This window comes from Melampsora larici-populina (assembly GCF_000204055.1).
Source record: "Melampsora larici-populina 98AG31 unplaced genomic scaffold MELLAscaffold_6, whole genome shotgun sequence".
NCBI lineage: Eukaryota > Fungi > Basidiomycota > Pucciniomycetes > Pucciniales > Melampsoraceae > Melampsora > Melampsora laricis-populina.
The window spans coordinates 1400838-1424079 of NW_006768770.1; the positions used below are offsets into that span (position 1 = coordinate 1400838).

Consider the following 23242-nt stretch of genomic DNA (forward strand, 5'->3'; position numbering starts at 1 on the left):
GGGAATCTACGTTTGAGGGTTGGAATAGTCAGAACGGATCATCAAGTGTTCAGGAGATGATCTTGCTTACTTGTCTGAGTCGATGAGAGTCTAAATTTGTGTTGTCCATTGGAACCAAATGCGAGACTCTCTCAAGATGTTCAGGAAAGTCGGCCTGATGACCTGAAGTGGCAGTTGGTTCGACTTCAGCCCCTTTGCTGGTTTCTTTGGATGCTTTGTTCAATCAAATTTTCTCACGAGCTATGTTAGAATCTTCAATTTTTGAGTATATCAATGCATGAAGGAAAGGCATGCTCTCGCGAATGAGGTTTGCACGGTTCTCTTCAGCTTGAGGTGCCAAGAAAGATTCATCTATTTTATTAGCACTGTAGAAAGCACCTTGTGGACCGGTTCCTCGTGGTAGCTCTTCTTGATTGACAATGAACTTTGCCTATAAAAATGATGAGCTTGTCATTATCAATGTCTTGACACAATTATTAGATTTTTGTTCTGCTTGAAGAAAATGGCTGACCTCTCTCAGGATGAAATTATTCCATCTTTCTATATCAGTCTGATCAGACCCATCCAAGATTCGCCGCTTGATGCTGAGCAGGATCTTCTCGGTTGAGGACCAGCCTCTTGATGTGCCCCAAAATTGACGCTTCTTGATAATCTCAGGTTTGGTAGAATCGAGTAAGTTTTGTATGAATTTTTTCGGATCTGACCCCATCTTTTGGATATAATCACATATGTCAACTGTACGATTTTTGGATTTTGCTGGGTTGTTTTGGTCTTCTTGTGCTTCTGCCCCGTGTTGGGCTTCTTGGGGTTCTTTGCCCGCTGGCAGGATACTGGTTGGTATGTTGGTAGAGGACATGTTTTGATTGTGAGGATTTGAATGAGTAATCAAAAATTGGATCAAGGAAGCAGGTGCTTGAGAAGAATTGAAGATCAAAGATGAATGGGCAAGAGCCAAAAGGCCACGAGAAAGGGAGACACAAGATATATAGTGATAGAACAAATATTAATAACTTCCTGCCTAGGTAGCCCAAGTCATTGCTCAGCCAGCCTTGCTGGTCTACCTGTCAATCACCGGGCTCTAATCTACTTGTACTTTGATGACATGGTTCAAGAGAAGGTCCTAAGAGCTGGCTGGAAATGTCTAGACCGGGCCAGACAATCTTGAATTGTGAAGGCTCACAACTTTTGATGGATTCCAAATTCGGTTTTGAGATTACATACACAAACAACAAGTGTAACCTCGCAGCAATTCAGAAAACCCAATTTCGAAAAGAGCTCATTTGGAGCCCAATGAAAAGTTTTTCATTTCACAAAGAAGGAGAAATGTGAGCGGAGGGAAAGATGCGCAAGAAGCTGGCACACAGCATATTGGAGATACAAGAAATTTCATAATTAGACAAAAAAAAATTATTGGTGGACCTTTTTTTACCACCAAAAGTGAATTTACCTCGTCACCAAGAAAACGGACATTGCATGTAAGTCCCCTCTGTGCCTCCGGGGTTTGTTGCGTTTTTTTCCCCCGGGCACTAGGAGGGGGCTTAGTTAAGTTAGTCGATAGTTGCAACTTCCCACCATCCGTGAACATCATCCAATCGTATACATTGTGCAATTTGATATCTCAAATTCTCTTCGAGAGAAAAAATATGATACATATCATTGCGCGTTTGACATCCATCAAGCTCTCAACAATTGTAACACTAAAGATCTCTCAAACGGGTTTGGAATATACAAAAAAAAACCGATTTCTCTCAAATGCCCATTCTTCATAAGAACTCTCCAAGTACACCAATTTCCCCCAATATTGCTATGTAATAAACCAATCTCAACCAGAATCACTTTTAAAATTCATATATGTATACATATGTACCGGTTGATATTTCCTTCCTTTTCTTTTCTTATTTGGACCTCACAATTTTCTTTACTCAAATGATATGAATTTTATAATTCTTTACAAAAAGAAAACAATCTAAAAGAAGTATCAAATCAAAACACACTGCAAAGAAGAAAAAAAGAAGAAAAAAGAATCATGTAAAGAAATCGATATCAGGAAAAAAAAAGATTTTTAACAAAACAAACACATATTATATGTGAACTATCGAAAAAAAGATTGAAACAAACTTCACCCAATCTAATTCTATTCTTTTTCAATGTTACGTATATATATATGAGTGATGAGTAATAATCATTTTTTTTCTTTTTGGAAAAACATAAACTTAACCAAAAGAAGCCAAACTCATCTCAGATGTTTTCTCATCTTTTTGTGGTGATTTCCATTCTCCTTTAGTAAAAGCTTTAGAACATTTAGCCATAGTCACCGAAGCTCTAGAGATCGGATCAGTTAAATAAAAATCTTCAATAGGTTTCTTTAATCCACCTGATCTACCTCCTATCAAATCTGATTTTTTAAGTTTGGATGATGAAGCAAGTGATTGAATGGCTTCAATCGAATTGATCGGTTTAACTAATTCATCATATCTAACTAATGTTGGACAAACATCCCACATTCGATTCCTTAATTGAACTAGTTCATCATAAGGTAATGGTACTTGAAGGATTTCTGAAATCGCTCTAATGATCTTCCAATCTTCTCTTGATGAACCAGGTGATGAAACTGCTGTTCTACCTAATTGACTTCTACCTTCTGTATTGACCCATGTTGATGATTTTTCGGTATAAGCAAGTCCAGGTAAACATACATTGGCATATCTTGCTCCTAAATCTCCATGATGTCCTTGGTATACTACAAAGGCATCTTTCGGGATCGTATTCGGGTTAAAATCATCCGCATTTAATAGATAAATGAATTTTGGTGTTGCTTCACCAGCTGATCCTGATGGCACAAATCCGATATCATATGCAGCTGTACTTGAGGCAGTCTGTTTCAAAAATGATTCAAAAAATGATCAGTACTTTCGTAAACACATATCATGATCACATACAGTAGAAGACAATCTCACTCTTTGTAATACATTGAACCCATTCCACTCATCCGTCAATAGTTGAGCTTGATTCTCCTCAACAAATTTAGCCAAGGTTGAATAAATCTCAGATCCATCCACATGTTCAGTTACTGCACTTCCAATCACAATCATAGGTTTCTTTGCTTTCTTAAATGATTCCGCAAACGTTCCTTTTCCTGCAACAAACTCTTTGACTGCTGATAAATCATCACCAAGTTTCTCAATCTCAAATACACTTTCAAATTCTTCTCCAATCAATCCTGCCTTCAATCCTTGATTAATATAAGTTCTTCTGAATCTACTGTTTAGTACGGCCGCTTCATGTCGAGGGTTGGTACCAACGAGTAAGAGATAATCGACTTCATCTGCACCATTGATAGTCGAATTGAAAACGTAATTGTTCCTGAAATCGACACCATGAGCTGGTAGACGATCACCTAGAGGTGATTCAAGGGTCGTATTGTCCGATCCGAGCTTGTTGATCAGATCTTTTAAAGCGACTAATGATTCGGTATCAGCAAGAGCACCAGCAACCGCTTTGATCTCGTTGCCGTGAGCTCCACTTGACTTCAATCCATCGGCAATAGCTGTCAAGGCTTCGGTCCAGTTCGCAGGTTGAAACCTATCACCTTGTTTGATGAGTGGTGCAGTCAATCGTTGTGTCTTCAAACCATCATTAGCGTATCGAGTCTTATCACTGATCCATTCTTCATTGACATCCTCATTAATTCTAGGTTGAATCCTCATGACCTGTAATCCTCTAGAATCGACCCTAATATTACTTCCAAGAGCATCCATCACATCAATAGTTTCAGTCTTCTTCAATTCCCAAGGTCTAGCCGTAAACCCATAAGGTTTAGAAGTAAGAGCTCCAACCGGACATAGATCAATTATATTCCCACTCAATTCACTATTCAAAGTTCTTTCAATATAAGTTCCAATCTGCATATCATTTCCTCTACCAGTAGTACCAAACTCTTCTACTCCGGCTACTTCATTCGCAAACCTAACACATCTTGTACATTGGATACATCTCGTCATCACCGTCTTCACAATCGGTCCTAAATCTTTATCTTCTACTGCTCGTTTTCCAGTATATTCTTTAAACCTTGATCGATCGGATCCATATCTCATTGATTGGTCTTGTAAATCACATTCTCCTCCTTGATCACAAATCGGACAATCAAGTGGATGATTCGCTAATAAGAATTCCATGACTCCTTCACGTGCTTTATGAACTAAAGGAGTGTTGGTGAAGACTTTGGAGCCAGGCCTGTTTTTGATAGTTCACGTATTCTCAAGTCAGTGTCAGTCTAATGCTCTTCGGATTGATCGGTAGATCAGAGAAGAAAGAAAAAGTGATGGATTTACATTGCTGGCATTGCGCAAGAAGCTACTGGTTTAGGAGAACGTTCCACTTCCACCAAACACATCCTAGATTCAACCAAGAAAGAAATAATCGAGTGCCAATCCATAAGCGTCCAAAACTGATCGAGTCATGCTTGAGATCCCAATCCAAACTTTTCTACTCACCTACAGTTTCCAGCGATAGCCAATCGATCATGATAACAGAATCGAGGGATCTATTGAAAAATCATTAATAAATATCTTCCAAACTAAAGGGTCACAAGTCATAAGTCTACTCACTGTAGCACCTGCCTTCTCGCATCTAAAGATATACCACAATCAATGGAAAATCAGCCAAAAAATAAAAAAATGATAGCCAATCTTTTCAAAAAACTTACGCTTGAATTAAAGCACTTCCTTGTTCAACTTCAACTTTCTTTCCATCGATCTCTAACTCAATCATACCATTACGAATTGAAGAAGTACTAAAGCCAGCTGTCGCTTTAAGAGTGTTGGATACATTGAGTTTATTGATTGATCGACGAGATATTGAAGAAGTAGAGGAAAGAATAGAACTACGAAGCATGATGGAGAAAGCTGTTGACTTCTCTTTTGGTTGGAGTTCTGTTGACGAAGCAGATGAAATCCGAGTGAGAGTGGTGTTAAACGGGTCGATGCGGACCAATCAACGTAATCCAAAATCAAAACCTAGCTTAAACCTTAGTGTAACTTAAGCTAAGTATCCTCAATCACAATCAAAACATCACCCTGCCTTCCTTTTGAAGCAAATCAGTTGGAAGTAGCTTCATGGGATCATGATCAATAAGAATTTCCATCTCATCTCACATTGGGAATAAGACACGCAAGGATTCCCATTACTAAACCACTTAGGCCTGTTACGACCAGGCCAATCCAGGTTGATCTCATAGTAATAATGACATTGTCTCTTCATCCACACACACATATATATAGCAAAATAGAAAACTGTTCATGCGCTAGACACATACAAGGAGATAAATGATCTCATCTTGACTCCCAATTTCGTGATGCTCATCTGTAATAGGTGTGGTTGAAAGGTGAACACACACAACGGTTTTTGGGATATGAAGGGAAAATGTCTAATAAATATTACAGTTCAGATCAACAGTTACTACGTGCTTATGCAAGTAAAAACTGATGGTAGATAAATGATAAGATGTGCTAAGCAGACTTTCAGGAAGAGTAATAATAATACTCATCTGATGAATATGAAATCAAAACCCCCCAAGCAAAGGTAAAAAAATCAAATGAAGTCAGTATTCGCAAAGACAAAAAGTAAAGCATATAGCAAGAGAAAACCACAAACCGATCAAAGGAATATAATCATCGAGGAAAGTAGAAACGAGATTAAGTAAAGGTTTATTAGAAAGTCGTTGAGCAAGTCTACTTAATTTAGGTTGAGTCCATAAAGCCCAAAGTGGACCACGTAAGAAGTATTGCCAAAAGGCTTTTTGTCGATTAAGTAATTCATTCTTTTCCAAGTCTGAAAGGAATGAAGGTCGATTGCTAGTTTTAGGTCGAAATTGATGCGAATTAGGTTCTTGTAAACTTGCTTGTCGTAGTGAATATGATAAATATTCTATTGAGAGAGAACATAAGAATGGGGCTACGTGTCGTTGACCATAACGATTGATGGCGAGTACTATCAAACGCATAAACACAAAACGGTCAGATAAAGTGTATGCAGATTAAATGTCATTTAGGGAATAATTTCAACTTACCATATATAACCGGGCGAAGGTTCCAGATAAATTCAGCAAGTTGAGCTCGATTTGATCGAAGCTTATGAACCAATTCACGAGGTTTACACATCTCTTCAGGTGTAAGAGCTCTTCGAGCAAGGAAATCATTCACAACGTTTGGAGGTACTAGTGGGTTTGATCGACTATGAAGACGAGCATTAGGATCTGTTGTCGAAGTACGTAAACTAGCAATAGAAGGACGTTCGAATCCAGTACGTGATCCAGTCCAGCTTGTAGCCTGACTAGGGCTTGGTAGGACGAGTTGAGCGTTCGGTGGTTGACCATGTAGGACAGGGCGGTGGGCATCTAGGATAGCTGGATCTACAGTTCGTTCTGGAAGACTAGGAGCAATAATCATTCGACCTGTAAGACGTACGAGTCGTAATCTCAAAAAAGCTTTGAGACATTCAATGAAGAGTACGATTCGCCAACGACCTTTAGAACCAAGTCGTCTACGAGCCCACATTTCAAAAAGTCGTTGAGTATTTTCTAGAATTGATAAAGTATGGGCAAGTGTTTTGTAGGAATTTGATTTTTCGGACCAAGCTGCAGTATAGCGATTATGAGATGATGAAGGTGGTCTAGAGGCTGCAGGAAGACTTTCGGCAGCCTTGGTAATCACCGAATCATGATAGCTGCTCACAATGTTCAGCGCAGAGAACACTGTTGATTTGGGAATCACATCAGTCAAAAGAGATGATCATCTAGCCAAGGATATATGTCTTCAGTATACTGACATGCTTCTGATGCTAATTCAGCATCTTTAAATCGACCAGGTAAAAACCAAGTAGCAGTTCGAAGGGTTGACTCGATGGAGGTAATTCGAGTTGCGTTGGCAAGTAAAAAGTCGGGATAGAAAGACATTTCCTTGAAATGAAGTGATGAGGGTATGATACACTCAAGATATACTCATAGTTTTGAGTCTACTTTTGAATTGCCGAAGTTGACTGGATTCTGCCAGGTTGAGATTGCGTCGATCGATCGGTCAATGACGAACAAAAAGCGGAATGCAGTGACCAGTCGAGTAATTTGGCCATCGTGGCTTTTGTAGAGGGTATGCGGAGTCGGGTTCCTCGCAGGTCCTTTCGGGTCCAGCAGAAATGTCATTCAAAGCATCAAGACTCAAGTTCATGCCATTGCCAACGCATTCATCCAAGTATTCCACTTCATCAACTTCAAAAACCAACTTCGATCCAAAAGATGGTATTAGCAGACTTAGGAAAGAAAATAAATGCTGCATTTGCTGATCTACAACGAACACCACTCATCGATGAAAAGGTTAAAGACATCATCTACTGCTCAGACCTTCAATGAGATCAATATTGACCCGGCACTTCTCCTATCGCTTTACATTAATTAATCACAGGCGGTCGATAGCTTACTCAAAGGTCTCGCTACTGCTCTGCTAGGATCTGATGTTAATGTTGGATTAGTTTCAAACTTACGAAATCGAGTTAAATCTAAAGTCACACCTCAACTCGAAAAACTTATTTCCTCTCCTGCAAAACAAAAACAATTAGTCCAAAAGGTATTGTAAATTCAATTCAGTAGCTCCCAAGCTCATTTAGTATATACCACTAACTTGTAACTTCTTCCTTTTCAGACGGTTTATGATGAACTAGTAGCACTCGTTAATCCAACAGCTGCTTCTTCAGATGCGACTTCCTCTAGCTCACTTGCTCTACCTTGGCAGCCGAAGAAAGGAAAACCAAATGTGATTATGTTTGTAGGGTTACAAGGAAGTGGAAAAACTACAAGTTGCACAAAAGTGAGCTTACATCTAAACTGACTTTGTTTTTCAATTCTGATTTAATCATTGATACTTTCTTCTTTCTTTGTTTAGTTAGCTGTATATTATCAACGAAAAGGTTTTAGAACTGCTTTAGTCTGTGCCGATACTTTTAGAGCTGGTGCATTTGATCAACTTAAACAGAATGCAGCTAGAGCAAAGGTTCCTTTCTTTGGATCGTGAGTCTCTGCTATCAAGATAGAGAAGATTTCAAGTCAATTGATTCGTACCTAAATTAGACATACCGAAACAGATCCGATTCGTATTTCAGCAGCTGGTGTTACAAAATTCAAACGCGAACGATTTGAAGTCATCATTGTGGATACTTCTGGTCGACATCGGTGAATAATTCATCCCAGAACATAATTTCAACATCTGAGTGACTTGCATAATTTCGAAGCTCACAAATTCACTCTGCCCCGTAGTGGGCCTTCTATTCTCCACACACACTATCCCTCAAAAGTCAAGAAACCGAATTATTCGAAGAAATGAAACAGATCTCATCAGCCGTTCAGCCTAATTTGACAATAATGGTTCTTGATGGAGCGATCGGTGAGTTTAAATTTGGCTTGACCTTTTCGAATAGATCAGAGCAGTGTTATCTAATATGTGTTGAGCGTAATGGATAGGCCAAGCCGCAGAGGCCCAAACCCGAGCATTCAAAGAAGCGGCGGGATTTGGTGCGATCATTGTTACTAAAATGGATGGACATGCTAAGGGTGGTGGTGCGATTTCAGCGTTAGTCAGAAAAGCCCCTAGGAGGACCAACATATCCATCTATATCAAGCTGACTATCGTCTCCAATGTGGCAGTGTGGCAGCAACACAAACACCGATCATGTTTATCGGTACTGGAGAACACATTCATGATCTTGAACGATTCAGTCCAGGTCCATTTATCAGTAAAGTATTAGGGATGGCAGATGTGGATGGGTTTCTTGAAAAAATGCAAGACCTTCAACAGTCTACACCAGCTCATAAACGTGAAGAGATGAGAGAAAGAATGGAACGTGGTGAATTTACTTTAAGAGATCTGAGAGATCAAATGACCAATGTTGCCCAGATGTGAGTAGGGCTATCACAGTTCGTATCTGATCATGGCAGATTTGATCATGCTTCTGATTTCGATTTTTTTTTGCTTTACAGGGGCCCTTTGAGTAAAATTGCTTCTATGATTCCAGGTATGGGTGCGATGTTTGGAGGAAACGATGACGATATGTCATCAAAGATGAAACGAATGTTATTCATCTTCGATGCCATGTCACCTAAAGAACTAGATTCAGATGGACAACTTTTCCGTGCACCCAAAGCTCAAAAGAAAGACACGAATGGTATGGATGAAGGCGTACCACGTGAACCTCATCCTAGAATCTTAAGAATAGCTAGAGGGAGTGGGACAAGTGTAGATGAAGTAGAAGCGATGATTGCACAACATGTGATGGTGGCTACGATGGTGAAGACAGCAGGTGGGAAACGAAAGTGGGAACAACAGCAAGCTTTGAAGGCTGCACAACAACAAGCTGCTAAAGCTGCTGGTGGTGCTGGTGCTGGAAGAGGTGGAAGAATTAAGCAACAGCAGGTTACTATTGAACAACTTGTCAAGATGAATCCTGCACAACGTCAACAAGTCTTGGTAAGTATTTCGAAAGTCACTCGTTTCGTATTAAATGGTAGATTCGCTCATGATTTCATTTACCTGATAGCGTCAAGCACCAGCTGCGGTTCGGAAGCAAATCGAGGATGCTGGTAAATATTTTCACCGAGAGTCAATTAGTCAAACAAGTCAAGATGCTCATCTATTCAAATCTCTTGTCTTGATTTAGGTGGAGTGGATGCATTCCATGCACTTTCACAAGCAGCACAACGAAATGGAGGGGTAACCAGTTCGGCAGCATCTCGTGCTCGAAGAGCAGCAGCCGCCGGTGCCGCAGGTGGTCCTGGAGGACTGGCAGGAATGATGCCTGGTTTAGGTTCAGGTCAAATGCCAGATCCTGAGACTATGAAAAGAATGATGGAACAAATGGGTATGGGTAATTTAGGTGGGATGTTTGGTGGTAGGGGTTGAAGCAACAGGTTGAGGGTGAGTGTTTATATATCAGGCTGTTTGAAGAGTGTATTGAATCATATTATGGAATGGTCGTGGAAGTAGTTCTGTAAGATAGAGTGATCTGATCTGGTAAGAGGAAATGGAGATAAGAGAAGGATGTAAAGATAAAATTTAAACATTTAACAAGACAGGTATTGGAACAGTAGACCTTCTCATATTGAAAGACTGCTTTCTGAAATTCCTTTGTGCTTTGCTGCTCGAAACCACTTGACTCAACAGTGAATTCCTTGAACATTTTTCTAGGGAGAACCTCAAGATGGTGTTCATGAAGCCGTGTGGGCCCTTCTGCATTTTTTTCTCAAAACCCCAGGCATATGAACCTTCCGTATCCATAATACAGACCTCATACACAAATTTTTCATGGCTTTAAAATTACACCATTTACTATGCATTTAAGCACTTGAACAACTCACAAACCAAGAGTTCAAAACCCATTATACAGCTCAAGAAAACCATAAAAATTCAAATTTGGACAAAAAAATTGGTATTTTTGGTGGAAGTGGGCATTATTCTCACCCCTCAACCCCTTGGACTGTAGCCATCCTCATGCCAGCCACTGAGAGAGCTTTGCGGATAACAACTAGATACATGCATACTTAGGGCCCGTTCGGCTGGGTTCCAAATATCGTATTTGGCCAAATACCCCACCAAAGCCAAATACGATATTTGGGTCAAAAACGTATTTGGCTTTTGCCAAAAACACCAGCGTTCGGAAACCGTATTTGATCCATACCCAAAGACGGTATTTGATCAAAAAATCTTCACTTTTGAAAAACAGCCCTGAGGCTGTTTTTGAGACCAAAAACAGTTTTTGGGCTCATTTGCCCCTCCATTTCAATTTTTCGTTGACCGATTTGGTTGACTGTTCGGTAAACGAAAAAGCAAAATTTCGAGTTTTTCAATCTGCCCCTTTTTCAAGGGGCAGATCGAAAAATCGTTTTTGTGTAACAATTTTTTCGAAATCCAGCCGAACGGGCCCTTAGCTTGCCATACATGGCTTTGACTTGTATTGAAATTACATTAAGTTCAGGACTAAAAATGAATCATACTGACACTTTTCAAAGCAACTTACCTGGTTCATTTGTATCTTTCAAAGTTTCACTGGCACTACCAGAATTCCCCACCACCATCTATGGTGTTCACTTGTTTTATGAGAAGTAAAGAAACCAGTCTTGGCATATTGTGTTGTTAATGAAGCATGATGTGAGAGATGTTAGTGCACAATATCTAAAAATATGATTTTTTCAATAAAACACAACACTTTTCTAACATGGAAAACTGTTATCTGAGCTATAACCCCACATACCCTAAATGTACAGTGCAAAGTATAAAACCTTAGATAATCAAAGGCTTGATCTCACTATCCATGGGGTGCAACTTTGGCAAATGTGTTGGTTAATAGCATTGTAAGCTAGGTGTGTACCACAGGTTCTGATCAACTACATTTCTTGCTTTTCTGCAAAAAGAACTTGTGTAAAGGGGAGTCAAGATGTAGATGAAAGATCACATGAGCAAAAGAAATTTATGATGGAAGATGTGTGAAGAGTATCAGAACTCATCTGCCAAATAGCAGGATTTGAAAAGATAAAAAATAGTAACAAGCTTCCATATTATACACAAAAAGGCACAGAGCTTGGGAGTAACAGATTATATAATGAGATTGAGTCAGATATCAAGGGTATCATTCTAACAGTGAACATACAAAGATCAGATGTATGGCAACATCACTGAAAGAAAGATTTAAGAGTCAGGACACAGCAACAAATAAGGTACAAAAAGAAACACAACTTGCACCACTGCACCTCCATTTCTTTAACCTCAATTACAACAATTAAAATTTCTTGAAATTCCTTTCCTCAACTTATAATTCAATACTGTCTATTTATCTTTGAAGATTGTATAAATACTCAAGTTGAAATTGGATCTTGTTGGCTATGTAGAATCTGGATGGTGCTCAAGAAATGTCATTATATTTACACTACTCATAGCCAGAAACATGTTCCTTGAAGTGTTCTTACAGGCCCTGAGCTGTTTCAATCATAGTCCAATGAAAGAAGCAAGAACCCAAATGCAAAATGTAGACATTGAGTAGTGAGATTTTCTTTATATCTCTTGCTGTTGGTATGCACAGAGATTCTATTCTACCATAATCTGGTAGAATAATGGTCCATATGACTTCATATGCTATGATGCTAGGACATGTGTTTACAAGTGGGCTACCTTACAATCTTAAAAACCTGTAACAACCATGTCACAGATTATAGTATAGTTAAAGTTTTACATTTAGCAACTTGAGAACCCTTTCCCTTTTCTTCTTCATATGCCAATTGGCAATGTGAACACAAGAACCCAGAACACCAGGACCTCTGATAAAGTTCACAACACTTGCCTCAATAGACCCAAGGCTGTCAAATCAAGACTGTCAGGTGGGTAGGTCATGTTTATCTTGGATGGAAGGATCAAGAGGTGAATGGGAGGATAAGAATGGTTCCCTTTTGTGATCTTGGTACCTTGCAGTTGACCAGAAGTGTAGTGTGCATAAGATGTTTTCCAATACTCTGAGTGCCCATAATTGGTGGGCTGGTTCTGTGTAAGACCTTATCACAATCTTTGAGAGAATGGTCATGTAATTTTGTGACTTCAATTACCTGTGGCATATATACTCTTAGGCATTGGTAAAAAGCTCACAGATTCATTTTCTTACAAGAAAAAAACAAAAACACATTTGGCTGTCTTTCTGAGAAATCCAAACATCACTCCTTTCTTAGGTTGGGGTTTTACAAGGAAAGATTGTGAGCCACTATTCACTTGGGTATATATCTGGTAATAAATAATTTGCAATCATAAAAAGTGATGATATTTTTTCAATGATTTTATTTGAAACCGGCACCTTGATTCACTAGTGTTTTTTGGCAACTAGGGTAGGAGACCCAGTTTTTGTGAAAAGTCTTTGGCCTTGTTGAAGGAGGTGAAATGTGAGCTTACAAAAATCAAAGAAAATATAATGAGGCTTTGCTGATACTAATTAGAAGCCTCAAGGAACCAACATCATGTGTTTGCAATACCACACACGTCAGCACATGTTTTGTTGTTTTTGACCAAATTGAACTTTGAGGATGGGTGCTGATCAACTCATGCCATCCAGCCTCAGGTGAGTGGGGGATTCAAGCAAGCGTTGGTTGGTCTGACATTTAAGAAATTTTGTTGAAAGGAATGTGATCTATCTGAGTGTGGTGCAATACCCGCATCCTGGATTCCTATATGTAGCGCGCTGCGCAACAGATAGATCGCAACAGTCGCTAAAACTTGTCTGGCTTTGAGCAGCTTTGAGCAGCTTTGAGCAGCTTTGAGGTTGTGAATACAGGTTATTTAAGTGTCAAGGATTATGTACTTAACGGTTATAGACAAATATTTTAAGTCATTAACCTACACGTAGTCAATCACCGCCTTAAGATCGAACACGGGTGGTAAATTGGAAAATAAGAATTTCCAGTCATCCATCTCAGCTTGAACACCACACTCTCACCATTTTCTCGGTTGGTTTCTCTCCGATTGATTCGACCATTCAGCGAAGCCCTCAATTAGATTGTCTCGAGTCCTTCGAACCTTTGGATCAAGAAGTATGGCTCTACCATTATATGTTCCATTCGCCTACATTACCTTTCTCTTTGGGCTACTTTGGCTCTTCTCCCGTTATTATCGTAATCGAGCCTTGCGTAAGTTGAAGGTTTTATGGATTCTTCACTTGATCTTCTTTTCACATGAATGTTCTATTTGATCGGAGAAGCTTAATACTAACTTTTATATTGTTGAAATGTGGTGTTCTAGGCCGACCACCACCACCACCATGGTTTCCGGAACCTCACACGGCTCGAGATCTTTACGTGAGTCTATTGAGTATGGACCCACCACCTCCACAACCGGTTCTAGTTTGTAAGTTTTTTCCATCATACTCGAGCTTTCCATCGAACCAAACCAAAAAAATCCTTGACGCAACACTGATTTGAATGTACCTTTTCTGGTTTAAGCTGCATTGATTGCAAGAGCGATTACAGATGTACAACGAATCTGGGCCATCAAAGAAGCTAAACAAGCTATGACGAATTTATTACAAAAAGGACAAGTAGGAGATGATCTTTGGGAAAGATTAGCAATAGGAGAAAAAGAATTAGAATTAGAATTATCAGAAGTGGTTTCTGAAGCGAATGAATTTGCCGAAGGTTGGGGTCAAATGATCTTTAGTGTGGCTGCAGAAGCTGCTCAAGCTATTAAGGCTAAAGAGATTTATAAAGATATTGAAAAAAATCGAAAGTTGAAAGGTAAGGTCTTCTTTGATCTGATTGAAATCTTGTTTGATCATAAGAAATTCAATGAGACTGATGTTTGATCTTTTCGTGTTCATTCTTGAATCAAATTTAGCAACGATCCCTTCATCTGATTTTTACAATCCGAGTGAACTTTCGATCCTAAATTCAAAGGCCGCCATACCCGCAGCACAGCCAAAACCAGTAGCAGCACCATCACCAGCAAAACAAGCCATGTTAGATGCCATCAAAGCAGCTCAAGCTAAGCAACAACTACTAGAGCAACAAAAACAACAACAAGCAGCAAATGGGAAAAAAGGCAAAGGATCGGTCGTATCTACACCTTCTAAGAATGACAATCGACCACCTGATTCAGTTAATAGTAGTATTGGAGGTGGAGGAAGGAGTGTTAGTAATGGTGGTACACCTCGTACACCTGAAACTGAAGATGTTGAAAGTGGAAGTGAAGGAGGTGATTCTAGACCGATGTCTAAGGCTGGTTCTCTTTCTGCTAGTAAGAAGAAAAAACCAAAAAGGAAAAAGAAAGCATGATTGGAAACTTTCTATCTGATTAGAGATTTTTTGGGGGAGAAAGGGTTTGAAGGGAAGGGTTGAATTACAAAGTATTGATTGCAAAAAAAGCTCATGATCTTTTTTTCTGGATTTGGGTCTTTTATTTTTCTTTATTTTTTTTTCAAATTCAAGAGAGGTTTTTCAATAGAACTGATGATTTTGAGTTTGATCTTGATGATAAATTGAGAGGATCTAATTGATGGATATGTTTTAGACCTCAAAACTTAAAAAGTCCACAATTCTATTTGTTCAATTGTGAGATCCATTCTGTTCTGCAATGTGTATGTAGATAAATCATCCATCAGATAATTTCATAGACTTTTTTGCTTGGGATCAATAAGCTATTTGTCTGCTACCACTCCAGGGCCAGTGCAGTTTAGCGAGGGACTTGATTGAGTTTACGGAGAAGGCGATATAGTGGGGAGCATCGGACTTTCGTATACTTATCTTCTGATGATCTGAGAGTTTCGCCCTATCACATATGCGTATCCTCGGTGTGGGCGGGCGGGGCAGCCAGACATCGGCTCACTGTCTGCACAGTATGAAAGAATTCTCTCATCTAAAGAAGTCGCCATTCGGAGTGAACACGGATTGACCTGATCAAGCAATCATCCATGTAAGCTCAGCAGGAGAATCGATCAATCCAAGCAGATCACGAGCTGAACGAAATTTGACACCAATCGTATGTCTCAATAGTTCATCTCAGAGAAGGAGCAATACGGTTCGCTATAACTTGAAGACAAGTTCTGAATTGGACTTCATGTACTTGCCACTGATGGACACAACATAACTGATTAACCGAACCATCCTTTCTTTGATATTCCTACCAAATCACTTTGTGGGAATCCTCTTGCCCTAACTGATTATTTTTCAATTTGGTTTCCAATACTTCTCTTCTAATTTATCTAAAACTGATCAAGGTTGTGTACCGGTAGAATCATGGTGAGGTACATAGCTCAGTATTAAATCTTACAAACAAAGCCAGCTGAGGTTCATCCTTTCCTATCTATGGATCGATGACCCCCAACAAAGATTTCCTTACGATTTCTTTCATTTATTGGGGTTCTTTCTACATATTTCGATCCTGAGAGTAATTGAGAGTATCGATTGACGGTGTCAAAGATTGATCCGCATAGTCAATTTGGCTGAGTAATACTACTGTCAGGATCGAAAGTCACAAACAAATAATCAAGGCGGTGATTTTCTCGCGATTTTGTGGTTCAAAGTTTTTGAAACCTGTCGGCATCATATATGATTGTACAACATATGTCCCCAATGGCATCAATGGCATCAAGTGATAAGCATAATAACAAGTTTCCTGATTCGCCACTTGTTTGTCACAACAATGTTTTTAAATGGGCTGATTGAATTTATTATCTTCATATAGATACATGATTCGATTTGATTTGATCAGAATGAGATCATCTACTGACGTTCTTACAAAGCTTGTCGAAAATTCCACGCCAGACTGTTCGAGTTTTGCGGGAAAATTTGGACAAGCTTTTTGATAAAGAAAGTATGTAACAAGGGAGCGGGGATGGCACTTTGAACCGATTACAAAAGTCTGATGATGTTTTAAGTAGTTCTCCAATCAAACCCCCAATGCATACAAGATATCTTTTTTGACTTTGCTTGATCAAACGCACGGCACAATCCTTGATCGGTGGTGATATACAGTGTCTTTTTGATGGATCATTTCTCGCGATCTACATGGTACTCAGCTCGATGGTCATGTACTTTACAATACAAATCCTGCGGCTAAAGATCTTTTCTATCTTTTCTCATCTCATCTGATAATCAAGTCGCCTGGCTTAAACACCGGCCTGTTGTGGGGAATTAGTACGCTACGTACTTTCAAGATTTGAAAAGTTTCATAAGAGTAAGAACAAGTATTTTTGGATATAATATTTGTAAGCGATATGTAGAGCTCTAGAGTCTACAACACTATTTAATATTTTATCATCCTTTGAAGAATAGATTACAGATATTCGGTCGGACAAAGGGGTGTCACTGTTAGTGTATCCTTTTTTTCATCAATTTTTCTGCTCAGCTTTTCAACCATTTCCACCAGATTCACGGAGTTTTTACACCAATCGGAAAATATTTTAAGCTTTAAATTCAACATAAAATGCTCGACTGTCTCTGAGAATTATGACATTGAGTTTCATTTAACTTTTGGTGATTTGATCTGATAAATCTAGAAAGGAGTTTGTCTCTAGAAATTTGAAACCCGATTTCTTTAAGGAATTCATTCAGAGAAGACTTGATTTCTTTCTCTTCACTACTTTCTATCAAGCTTTTCCTCAATTCAACTCATTCGACATCAATCTTACAAGAAGCTTTAGATACTTTTCACCATTGGAAACCTCGTCCGAAAATGTTGATGACGTATTGGATGTTGTAAGTCACTTTTCTTTCTTCGATACAACATAACCACTTATACTTCAACATCAACTTACCAACCATCATGCTCGGATTTTTTTAGTCATCTATGCTTCACGCTTCCTCCCACCTTGACTCTTTTTGGAGTATTAAGACCGATCTTATCACCTGCTGATAGCTTCAGGTACTCGTTCTTAACTGTCGTGGCTGTCTTATACACCTTACCATGGGATAGCTACATCATTCATCACAAAGTCAGTTAATATTTTCTTTCAAACATCTTTTCAAGATCAAAAAGTAATCCTGTTAACTGACCATTCATCAACTTATCTTTATCTTTCTCGATCATTTTATCGTTCCAGGCTTGGACTTATGCTCCATGGGCTGTTACTGCAACTATCTTTGGTGTACCAATCGAAGAAGTTTTCTTTTTTATAATTCAAACCTTCTTAACTGGATATCTATATAACATCTTTACATTTCCAATCTTACCATCTTTATATCTTTTACCAAAACCGAATTCATTTCCAATTAAATATCCTAAACTTTGGTCATTTTTAAGATGGTCACCTACTTATCTTTTTGGAGGATTTTCAATCTTATCTTGGTTTAAATCTAAACCCAACACTCATGAGTTTTATATTACTTGTATTGGTTTTTGGGCTTTACCTGTTTGTTGTTTTCTTTGGACAATAGCAGGTGATCATATCTTATTAAGACCAACTTCTATTATTTATTCAATCTTATTACCAACACTTTATCTTTGTGCTATTGATATAATTGCTTTACGTAGAGGGATTTGGTCGATTTCGATTCCTACTAGTTTAGGTATCTTCGTTTGGCCTGATTTACCAATCGAAGAAGCTTTTTTCTTTTTGATTACCAATACGATCTTAGTTTTTGGTTTAGCTGCATTTGAAAAGATTGAAGCTATCATTAATACTTGGCCTGAACTTGTTTCATCATCATCATCATCATCAAGACATCATTCACAATCTAATCAACCATTCTCACTAGAATATGTTTATAAACTTTTTAAATCGACTAGAATAGCCATCGATTTACCAAATCTTATAAACCATCATCAAAATCCTAAACTATCAAATCGTATTCATCAATTATCTCATACTTCTGATCTCTTACGTAAAGCTTCGAAAAGTTTTTATTCTGCTAGTTTAGTCTTTTCGAATTATCAATCGATTCGATCTAAATTTATTATTCTTTATGGGTTTTGTAGAGAAACAGATGATTTGATTGATAATGCTATAGATTTAAAATCAGCCAAAGAATCGGTTTTGGTTTGTAGATCATTTTTAAATTTACTTTGGCCCGAAGAAGAAGAACAAAAAGAAGAAGGAAAAGAAGAAAAAGAAACATCGAAAAAAGTCATTAAAGCGAATCATGAAGTTAAATCTCAAGAAGTTAAACCAATAGATTTTGAAAAGAAATTAAATCAGTTTATAGAAGAAAAAGTCCCGATTCATGCCAGACCGACGTTTTATTTATTTTCAACTTTAAAAGACGAATTACGTAGACAACCATTCGATGAATTGATCAATGGATATTCATATGATGCATTAGAATTTCAACAAAAGACCATTGAATCAGAAGCCGATTTAATCCAATATTCTAGATGGGTAGCCGGTTCAGTTGGAGAGATGTGTGTAGATTTAATGTTAAAGATTTCCATGACATCCAAACCAAACCCAACTCTTAAATCTATCTTAAGTGCTTCAAATGATATGGGTGTTGCATTACAATTAGTTAATATTGCAAGAGATATAAAAGAAGATGCCAAGAATGGTCGAATTTATTTACCGACTTGTTGGTTTAAATCTTCAGATGAACCTTTAAAACCACTTCATTTAGAATTACTTAAATCAGCTCAATCAGATCAATTAAATCAATTCCCTTATGCAATTGCTGCAGAGAAATTACTTTTATTAGCTAAAGATTATCAATTAAAATCTAAGTTTGCTATAGATAATTTACCTAAATCTTTTAGACCGGGTGTTAGAGCTGCAACTGAAGTTTATCTTGAAATAGGTCATAAACTTAAATCCACTTTCAATAATTCTTATTCTCAATGGAATGGTGAAAGAGTTTATTTAACTAAACTTCATAGAGCCTTGATTGTTGCTCGTGAGATTTGGGGTTTACCAAAGTTTTAAAAAAATATTGATCATCTTGTTACAGTTGACTTTCAATTAAGCTTTTCTTCTTCTCTTTTTGTTTGATTTGATTTCTTCTTGAATTATCGAGTTTTATGGTCTCTTGTTTCTACTCAAAAAAATGTCTGTTCCTTTCCTTTACTAGACTTGTAACCAAAAAAAAATCTCAGGCTCCTTGAATCAATGTAGAAATATCAAAATATCAATCTTGAGTAGTCAATCAAAACCAGTATATTCTTTCATGCTTGAACTTTCGGTTGATACAAATTTTGTTTTCATTAGATGTTCTTGATCTGACCTTGCATCATGCATCACAAGACACGAAAAATAATTAGATACAAGTCAACTTGCGCATCAAACCTATTGCAATGAAAATGAACCAAAGCGAAAGCAATCTCAAACAGATCAATATGCTGCTCACCTTTTGCGAAAAGTGACTAATAATCATTTATTTCATTGTCAATTTTGGATCGAACCCACAACCTTGAAAAAAATACATACAATCTTCTTATTCTTTTTTCTTGAACACATAATAACTTGAGCAATAATCAATGAAAAGAGAAAACCAAAGAACCATTCCAAATTCCTCAATCTACCTTGACCATCCTATTAATCTCTTCTAATCCTAAATCATCCCGATTCCAAAAAGTTTCATTAGACAAACCATCTTCTTTAACTTTGGACTGATCATCAACTCCTTTCTTTTGCTGATGAGCATCATTCAAGATTAAAGACCAATCAGAAGAATCTAATCGATCTAAAAAAGTTTGTTTTAATTCCCACTCTGATCTTCTTTTCAAAACAAATGCTTCACTATCTAACCACATAGATCGATTAATGATATTTTTAATTAATCCTTTGGAAAACAAAAATAAATGTTCTGAAATTAAAATCGGAATTAAAGTCGAAAATAAGATTGATAATAATGATTGATATAATTCTTGATTAGATGTTTTAGTGATCTGTGAATGATTTAGTTTACTTTTGATGATGGTGGCTTCTAATAAATTCGTAAAGATTGTTTGGTTTGATGAAGTGTCATTTGTAAAAGGAGTATTGATAGTTGAGTTAGCGTGTTGACGAGTGTTAAGAACTGAAGATGCATTGATCGCTTGAGTTGGTTGGAATAGATATACAAGAGCTGTATTCAGAACCGCTCCAAACCAAGTCAAAGAACCAAGTACATCTAACCATGGTCCGATTGAGTCACTTCGAGTAGGTATAGGTCTTCGACTTTGTTTGGTGAGCTTGATTGCATCAGTCCGTAGTTCAAAGAAATTATTGATAAAACAAGCAAATGGAGCGATTGGCCAAGTCCAGAGAACAACATATCCAAACTGATCAAGGCAGTGTGTCATACATCATCAGAATCCCAATCAAATCGTAAATTAAGACAAAAAAAACTTACTTGGATAGCCATCTCAGCATATTCAACAAAAAGTTGATACTCAGGTAACCCAGCTTCTTCTCTCAACCTATCCAACAAAACTTTCTCATCTTCCAAATCAGGAATCACCATTAAATCTTTCTTAGACACTTGACCATCTGATTCTTTTTTATTTTGACGTTCTTCAATAAGTTGATTATATTTAAACGAAACGATTTTAATCAAATAAGGTAATCCAATCTCCGTAAAACTATTGACAACTTGATTTGTAAAGATATATGCAAACAATTGTTGATAAAGTCTTTGATTATCAATCGAATAAGTTGACCAATTAAAAGTTTGTTGATTTAAATATTTCACGGCTTTTCCTTCTACTGGAATTGAGTCATGTTTGATCATTTTGTGTGTGAATTTTGCTAAGTGAGGGATCAGAAGGGATCCAAATGGTACGTAAACAAATGCTGTCAAGATCAGACTGGCATATGCGACTAAAGCGTGGACCTGTGTCAAGGAAGATATCCAAATCAGATAAGCATGCCATAGGTCTTCTTTGAAAAAAACTTACAATGAACATCTTGATCGTAAGTGATCGATCGTAAGCTGATTCATAAGTATGGTTCTCCCAAGTAACAAGCCTGATAGCCACCGATTTCCATAACGAGACAAGTTGAGGAACACAAGCAGCGAACAAGACGGTAGGTAAAAGTGACTGTCGTAAGAGTCACTGGTGATTAGCAAATGTGATTTCCAAGGTGAGATGGTAAGAAGAAGGCAAGATTAATCATACCAAGACTTTCTTAAACGGACCATTGTACACCTCACCTACAATCAACTCAATCGCAGTGATACCCGTGATAATAGCAACGAGACACATTGCAAAAATGATCAAGACCGGCACTGTCACAAGTTTTCTGGCTTCACGCTTCCCTTTAGTTTTCCAGAAAAAAAGAGCGGGTATGAGCTTATATACCAAAACATGAAGCTGATAATATTGAGACGAATGAGAAAAGAAATCTAGACTTACACCAAGGAAAGTGACCCACAAGTTCATTGGTGATCACATTCTTGACGACTTTTTCGGGCTTGAATTGAATTCTCCATTTCTCCACTTTATAACAAGCCAAAGAATTCCATCTGATAGCCAACAAACGTTCTTTCATACTCCAAGCTTCAACAAAGACTAAAGACCATAAGATCAAACCTATCGAATAAGTCGTCGAAAGCTTAATGCCAAAACTCCAAATCACAAATCCCATCATAGAAGGTAAAATTAAAGCTTGAAAATAAAAGTTAAGGAATGCAAAATAATAACCGATTCCTTCACCATAGATATCTTTGATTTGATCTAATTCAACTTGTGGTATTTTAATTGAAAAATGAGATCGATCACTCCATCTAGAGATCCATTGATGATTAAATTCAAGATCGTGTGGAGGAAAGATGGATTTAACATGTTCGAATGGAGCACGACCCGGATTGATTCCTGCACCTGGACCTGATAATGCTCGATGAAGTTGTGGTGATAAAGGAGATTCACTTGATGAAGGATTTGATTCTTGAGTGATGATGTTGTATAAATGACGTAATCGATCGGATGGTTTGTAAGGTTGAGAAGAAAAAGATGTTGGATCTGATTGAGATTGAGGTTTAACACAAGTAATACCATGTAACCAATCTAACATCCTAAACCACAAAAAGAATCCAGAGTTAGTTGAAAAGATAAAGAAAGCTTAAGATAAGCTTATCGAATAGTCTTGCAAACCTTTCACTTTCTACTTCTCTTGTGATTCTAGATTCATCAAGAGCAGTCACCAGGATCAGTAACTCATCACTACCTTTCGCACCTGGTCTACCAATCGCGCTTAATCCAGCTTGATGTAATCTAGATAACAAATTCGTATATTCTTCTTTTAAAGTGGTAGAATATTTTGCTTTATCATCAATCTTTTTCCCATTCAAAGGTTTTAGAGAGAATACAATGACGTAATCGACTTTGACCTGTTAAGGTTGTTAGAGAATCAGTATACGAAAGTCTATTTTTTTGGATTCATATTCGATCACTGACGCGGCATGGTTTCGCTTCAGTCTTGGGTTCTAAGCCTTTCTTCTCATCCTTTATAACTTCTTGATCATTGACTTCGACCTACGTTGATCATCAGAACAAGTCAGTATGATATATCAGATTCTAAAGTGCTTTACCACATACCATCTTCCTTCAGCTCAATTAAGAAGGTAAAGAAGGAAGTCTAGATGAGTATCTGATGGTAGTAAATCAAATTTTGAATTGGTTTGTTGATACTTTGAGGTGACATATATGATACTCCTATCTGATTAAGATTTGAATGTTCTCTCTCAGACTCTCTCTTGGTATTTGGCAGGGATGCACGCCTCCGTGATGTATGTAGACGGACCTCTCGCAGAAGGCATGCCATGCACAACTTG

At 37.8% G+C, this 23242-nt stretch overlaps 6 protein-coding genes across 6 annotated transcripts; 3 read left to right on the forward strand and 3 right to left on the reverse strand.

The window, feature by feature from the left end:
* Positions 1-1933: 1933 nt before the first annotated feature.
* Positions 1934-4770, reverse strand: MELLADRAFT_47231 (uncharacterized protein; the record flags this gene model as incomplete). The annotated part of the gene is made up of 6 exons (XM_007406525.1): positions 1934-2876; positions 2958-4233; positions 4332-4394; positions 4494-4543; positions 4608-4629; positions 4706-4770. The coding sequence occupies 6 exons, from the start codon at positions 4768-4770 to the stop codon at positions 2214-2216; spliced, it is 2139 nt and encodes a 712-aa protein (XP_007406587.1).
* Positions 4771-5219: 449 nt separating this feature from the next.
* On the reverse strand, positions 5220-6958 carry MELLADRAFT_47234 (uncharacterized protein; the record flags this gene model as incomplete). The annotated part of the gene is made up of 5 exons (XM_007406524.1): positions 5220-5545; positions 5653-5988; positions 6068-6214; positions 6275-6751; positions 6826-6958. The coding sequence occupies 5 exons, from the start codon at positions 6950-6952 to the stop codon at positions 5520-5522; spliced, it is 1113 nt and encodes a 370-aa protein (XP_007406586.1).
* A 330-nt stretch (positions 6959-7288) lies between these two features.
* On the forward strand, positions 7289-10103 carry MELLADRAFT_115576 (uncharacterized protein; the record flags this gene model as incomplete). Its single annotated transcript, XM_007406393.1, has 11 exons — positions 7289-7366; positions 7455-7616; positions 7692-7856; positions 7932-8056; positions 8117-8218; positions 8341-8429; positions 8507-8615; positions 8690-8941; positions 9023-9509; positions 9580-9622; positions 9700-10103. 11 exons carry the CDS (start codon positions 7289-7291, stop codon positions 9939-9941), a joined length of 1854 nt encoding a protein of 617 aa, XP_007406455.1.
* A 3332-nt stretch (positions 10104-13435) lies between these two features.
* On the forward strand, positions 13436-15214 carry MELLADRAFT_71069 (putative endoplasmic reticulum translocation complex chain Sec66; the record flags this gene model as incomplete). The annotated part of the gene is made up of 4 exons (XM_007406394.1): positions 13436-13699; positions 13812-13916; positions 14012-14302; positions 14403-15214. The coding sequence occupies 4 exons, from the start codon at positions 13606-13608 to the stop codon at positions 14837-14839; spliced, it is 927 nt and encodes a 308-aa protein (XP_007406456.1).
* A 2023-nt stretch (positions 15215-17237) lies between these two features.
* MELLADRAFT_94543 (uncharacterized protein) lies at positions 17238-19413 on the forward strand (the record flags this gene model as incomplete). Its single annotated transcript, XM_007406395.1, has 3 exons — positions 17238-17260; positions 17346-17496; positions 17605-19413. The coding sequence occupies 3 exons, from the start codon at positions 17238-17240 to the stop codon at positions 19411-19413; spliced, it is 1983 nt and encodes a 660-aa protein (XP_007406457.1).
* A 426-nt stretch (positions 19414-19839) lies between these two features.
* MELLADRAFT_47238 (uncharacterized protein) lies at positions 19840-22944 on the reverse strand (the record flags this gene model as incomplete). Its single annotated transcript, XM_007406523.1, has 7 exons — positions 19840-20750; positions 20822-21301; positions 21366-21509; positions 21588-21727; positions 21825-22483; positions 22563-22798; positions 22866-22944. 5 exons carry the CDS (start codon positions 22480-22482, stop codon positions 20001-20003), a joined length of 2172 nt encoding a protein of 723 aa, XP_007406585.1.
* Positions 22945-23242: the final 298 nt, after the last annotated feature.